This window comes from Cryptomeria japonica, chromosome 5 (genome assembly GCF_030272615.1).
Source record: "Cryptomeria japonica chromosome 5, Sugi_1.0, whole genome shotgun sequence".
Taxonomy (NCBI): Eukaryota; Viridiplantae; Streptophyta; class Pinopsida; order Cupressales; family Cupressaceae; genus Cryptomeria; species Cryptomeria japonica.
In genome coordinates this window covers 217,997,973-218,003,972 of record NC_081409.1, presented here as the reverse complement: position 1 = coordinate 218,003,972, position 6,000 = coordinate 217,997,973, and the positions used below count along the sequence as shown (strand labels likewise).

General features: G+C 35.5%; 1 protein-coding gene across 1 annotated transcript in view; it reads right to left on the bottom strand.

Moving 5' to 3' along the window:
• Window positions 1-725: 725 nt before the first annotated feature.
• The window catches only part of LOC131064401 (alpha-mannosidase), a 178,293-nt gene continuing 173,018 nt past the window's right edge, over window positions 726-6,000 (bottom strand). The window contains exons 29-30 of the mRNA XM_057998534.2: window positions 1,280-1,348; window positions 726-1,191 (exon numbers count right to left, since the gene is read on the bottom strand). Of these exons, the coding sequence (XP_057854517.2) occupies window positions 1,003-1,191; window positions 1,280-1,348 (258 nt within the window). The 3' untranslated portion in view covers window positions 726-1,002. The remainder of the gene's footprint in view (window positions 1,192-1,279; window positions 1,349-6,000) is intronic.

Here is a 6,000-nt window from a genome sequence, read left to right as displayed (position 1 = left end):
GATTCTCCCACTAGCTCTCCTTCAACTTGAATGTCACAACTCCAATCTCCTCTTGTAAGGGATTCCTCCTTATAGTTCTACCCATGCTCCTCCAACTTGAACATTATCCTCCATCATGCTCCTCTAGCTTGAATGCTTGAATTGAGCTCCTCCACTTGAACGTGCGTATAACAGGCTCCTTTGGTTTGAACACTAATCACTATTGTAACTACCACTATCTATCAATTAACTAGAATGAAGTATCATTTCAGCACGCCTATTGGTATTAGGTTGTTGCTTGGAGAAGTCGAACCTTGGTCTCCAGCATGAGAAACAAGTGTCCCTACCACTTGATAACAACTACTTTGAGTTACCTTCCTCCTTTTTTAATAACTAGTAAAAAAGATAATTTATATGTGATTTGATTTTCAAAAACAATTGAGGTATCATTAGCCAACAGTGCATATTTTTTACAAGATAACGGTAATGTTTATTAGCATGCATGTTAAGTACACAAGACATAAAATCCTCCATGGTCAATATCTAAAATATATTCAACATATATTGAATAAACTTCGTCTGACCATTTATAATTAAGTTAAAAATCTATGAAACTTTTCTATCCAATTATGACAGGGACTAGCCACTGGTTTTGATTCAAGAATTTGAAATGCACATTATTGTTTCTCACAATTGAATGTTTCTCGACGTAATTATTTCAAATATCTAAAGCTATATTACATATACACAAGCAAAATAAATTATTATTATTATTATTAAAGTATGGGTGATTACATTGAAATCCCTTTGAGGCCTCACCAATTGAAGTAGATTAACCCCAATATATGATCATTTGAGGCCTCACCAATTGAAGTAGATTAACCCCAAGATATGATCAATGTTAAAGGGAACACTGGTTGCTCACCAAAGGATCTTATTTCATAATCATCCTTTTTTAAGTAATTTGGATGATGGAGATCACAGATAAATGTAATTCAAAACAGGCAATATGTTGACTAGTTATTAGAATTGCAAGATAAAAGTGCGGATTTCCATTGGGCCCAACTCTACAATCATGTCCCTATCATCCACAGGACCACCTCTTACACTACCAACTTCTGTGGTATTATCACCTATTACTGTCCAATTTAATTTCTTCATTTCTGATTTCTCTTGATTAGCCGACAAGTTCATCTCCTTGATTTTCAATACCTGCAGTAATTGATCACTCAAACAATCAACATTTTAATTAAAGAAAAAAAAAGAAAGCAGCAGATTTGAATAGATGTTGCAGTTTTACCGTTTTGGTTGAGAAAACCTTTTTGAGCTCAACTTTTGCAACCTGTGAATATAATGAATCTTCCCCTGCCTGTAGGTCCATACATACTAAATAGTTAGTAAAGTTAATGCAATAATCTGTTACATTCTGCTCAAGAATTCAAAGTTCTTCGTCTTAGAAATTTACATTAAACATGTGCCATCAATACAATGTTATAATTTATTTGAATTTTATGAATCGTCAATTTTGATTTTATCAAATCAACATTCATAGATAGGAAAAATCTTGGAAAATGGATCTTTGAACCCTCTAAATGTCTGCACACACCTTCACACAGAGAAAATCGACAACAAAGCAACCTAAGGAAGCTAAAATCAGCCTTGAAAATAGCCAAATTAATTAAAAAAACATAGTTTTTATAATTATATAGGTATGAACCAACTTTTCTTCAAGTTTATGGGACAAAAACGTAGGGAAGTGGAGACATGGTTTTGGGTGACTTGCATTTCTTCTTATTTGGTGATGTTGGAGGATGATCATTTAAAAAACTTACACAAATTAAAAACAATCAAAAATTTTAAAAGTAAATGAAATATGCTGAAATGCTACCATCCTGTTGAAAGATAATAGATATAATGAATCTTGAGCTGAGATGGTCCTTGCTGCTCTGTTCTGCTAAATAGCAAATGGTGACTGATGCAGAGAATATTTAATCACACCAATGCCTGCTATTTGCAGCCTTTAAAGCCTATATTTATAAAATCTCTGCTTTTGTATCCTGAGCACCCCTCTATATAGCTGTACATTTAATTTCTCCGCCCCTTTCAATTGTTATTCATTCCAATTTTCTGCTAAAACATAGTTAGCTATCACAATAAATGTACTACTATACATAGCCTATTATTCCTAGCTAGCCTTTTTGTGCCGCATGCCATAATACTATGTCTGTGAATGTATTAATTCTAAAACATATCATTCCATTACAGTGCGCAAGCCAGATTACTGCACTCACAAACACTTGAAACCTTACTTATTTCCTCTTTCTTTCTGGGGTATGCTCATGCATTCGTTTCCAAGTTTATAATTTCAAAAGCCTTATGTTTCTCCAAGATGCTGCACACCATACACTATTTATTCAAGCTTTCGTTTGGAAACTTTGTTTCACCTTGAAAGGGGTGCACTAGACAAACTGAATGCATTTTGACTTCATACGTTTATGTGCCTGGGGTTTCTGACACATTTTTTTGACTCTGAAAATTATTTATTTCTACCCTAAAGCACACACTAAGGTTTTTGACAAACATTTCTGAGTTTTTATTTTTTTATTTCTTTTGCCTAGAAACCCTATTGTAGAATATGCCTAGGGTTTTTGACATATCTTTTTGCTTTGAAAATTATTTGTTTCCACCATCAAGTGCAAATTAGAGTTTCTAATGGCCATTTTTGAGGTTTCAAATGCTGCAACTTTGAAACTTTTATTGCAAATAAAACAATCGAACAAATAAAATGACCAGTAAAAATAGGGCGAGACACAAGACATAGTCACATTACACAAAATTTCATCTAGAGAAACCAGAAAACGTTAAAAACTCTAGGAAGAATGTGCATCTCAATCACTATCCAATGCTATTACATGGAAAATTTGTCATGAAAATGGTCTTACAAGTTTGCACAAACAATAGTACAAATTCACTATTAAAGATTTTTTAAATTAAAAAATTGTGTGCAATAGCCGTAAACGATTGCAGAGCTAAGAAAGTAAGAAATAGATTTTGGAGGTTGGAAAGAACTTGCAAGTCAGAAGACAGTCGTGTGCCTGCCCTAGGGCACATGAATCAAATTTCCAAGCCATGTAAGTAAATCTGAAGAGGAATGCACTATATGTGTTACATAAAGGTTTCTGAGCTAGGGTTTTATGGTTTTAGGTTTAAAAAATGCTTAGAAGATGGGGACATGAGCCAGAAAGGATGACAAATTAAGTTTTTTAATCAAAACTCGCAAATGCAATCGGATTACTGAGGCTTGCAGGTGAATTATAGGAGAAACATGTTGTATTTTGTTTGCTAAAACCACTCCAATACAGTCCAGTGTGCGTCGAAACATAGGAAGGAGTGTCTAAAGGACAAATGCACCTTTGTATTGAGAAAAAAATCAACGAAATTTTGTGTTTGAAATTGCAATACACAAGAGTGTGCGTTTGAAACGAGCTTTTATCAAAATATTAGAAAATACTTTTGCATGTATACGGATGCGCTTAACAAAAGAAGCTGAACTCTAATGAAAATCAAAATAAATCCGCCTTGTGAAGCCCATGCCTGGTAAAGAGGGTTGGGTAGGGTTTTATTTATAAAGCCTACGTGCGTATATAATGTCGTGCATTTGGTTACTGCTAACTGGATTTGTATGATGCTCTATATATAAGTGCCTCTATACAATACCAATTAGATTTAAAATAAAAATAAAAAGCATCTATTTGTAGTGGTAGAACCCTATACAAAGCCATTAAAATTTTGCATTTCAAATTCATGAAATAGTAACTTATAAAAAATCATCTCAAAATCACTTTTTATCATAGTTACAAGCCTCAGACTTGCCTTGGACTTGGCAAGCTGATTGTAAAGTCCCCTTTTCTGCTCTAGTTGGTTTTGGGGACTGTTGGCCAATTCCAAGACTTGTTGGTCAATCAAAGGTAGAAATTAGGGTTTCCTATTTTCTAGGAGGATACTTTGGCAGTTTTGGTGGCTTGCATGTTGGAGTTTTATAGTTCTGCTTCTGGATTCCTTTTGGGTTTTTAGAGAGCTTCGTGATGATGTGACATGCAACTAAATCTGAGGACTTTTATGAACTTACTATTTTTAGTAAGTGGGGCTGAAGACAACACTTTTTTTGCGGGGTTTTCTTGGTTGTTAGAGAGCCTCGCAATGGTGTGACATGCAAACGAATCCGAAGACTTTTTCGGACTTACCATTTTTAGTAAGTTGTGACGGCTGCTCAAAATGTGGCTAAAATGCATTTGGACACATTTACTATTTTTAGCAGTATGCTATTGTTAGGAAGTGCTATTTTTAGCAAGGTTTCAATGGGTCAGTTTAGATTGCTATTTCTGATAGGTCAGTTTCAGCAGTTGGTCTTCCAGCATTTTTGGAGCTGTTTTGGCAAGTCTGAGTTTATGTTGAGCGATTTCATGGTTGAGGAAAAATATTTTATAAGTGAATTATTTATAAGGCATGATGGATGCCTTAGAAGTTAATTTTATAAAATAATTCACTTTATTACCTTCGAGGCCATAACACACTTTATTGATATTTTTTATGGAGTATATTTACTACCTTGAGGGGGTCGATTTGTTGGAAAATGTTGTTTAAGTTGGATTATAACTTAAGGAAATATGGACGATTTATTAAAGGGATTGCTTAAGTTATATTAAAGTCATTTTGCTCACATAATGTGTTATTTGCATTTTAATAAAGTGTCTTGTCTAGGCAAATGGGACGACTTGGTGAAGGGATGAAATGAAATGCAAATTAAAGTGAATTTGAATGTCATTGTTTAGTCCCACATTGGAGGGAAAAGGAGGTTCGCTTTGAGAGAAGGTTATAAATAAGTGCCTTGGCCTTCATTTGAGACTATCTATTGCTTATGATAACGAAGTGTTGCAAAAATCATTTCAGACTTTGCTTGGAGGGATGATTACCTCCTAGTCTCCTTCAGTTTTGAGCTTGAAAGATGTTGGTGTTGGAATAAGCCACACTCGGACTGACGATGGACTGGTCCAAGAGGGGCGAGTAGCTCAGTGGTAGAGCACTCCAGCAGCGTATGGAAGGTCCTAGGTTCGAGTCCTAGCTGGTTCATGTCTCAACAAGGTATCAGAGCCAGGTCCAGGCTAGGAGCCCCAAGCACATGAGAGGTGTGGCTTAAGGGCGGGTGTTGGTGTTGGAATAAGCCACACTCGAACTGACGATGGACTGGTTTAAGAGGGGCCAGTAGCTCAGTGGTAGAGCACTCCAGCAGCGTATGCAAGGTCCTAGGTTCGAGTCCTAGCTGGTTCATGTCTCAACAAAAGATAGCCCCTAGCTGAATATTGTGACTGTTTCTCACTCAGAGGAGAAGATTAAGCTTAAGGAAGATGAAGTTATTTGATGCTTTGATTTTTGGAGTGTTGTTTCCAGTGCTGGAGTTTGTTGTTTGGTATGGAGCTGATCGTGAAAATCATTCATAAGTCTCTTAGAGTTTAGTTGCAATTTTTGGGTATTTTTCCTATTTTTTCCTCTTGGTTAGGCGATTCTTTTTGCTAAGTTTCGTCGTGTTTGGTGTTGATTTGTATTTTATATAGCAAATCAAACTTTTCAATTTTAGACATCTTTGCTAGGAGGTGACAGGGGTTGTGTGTTATGCTAATTCTGATTTGTTGGTGCCATTTTCTCAATGTAGCCTTACTTGTTTTAAGCCTAGGGCCTTTGGAGTGTGTTTTCAGATAATTTGAATGTGTGGGGAGTGATTAAGAAGTGTTTGTGAGGATTTTATTGTTGTTGGTCTATATTTCCAGCCTGTTGTTTGTTCATATCAGATTTAGTTTTTTGGGGTTGAAGCTGGTTTTTAGGTGTGAGTCTATTGGTGTGGTGTGAAGAGTTTTGGTAATAAGTTTTAGCTGTTAGTTTGGGTTTTGGCATTTGAATATCCATGATGAATCATATTGTAATGTTGGTTAGTAGTACTAACAACAATTTATTGGAACTCTCTTA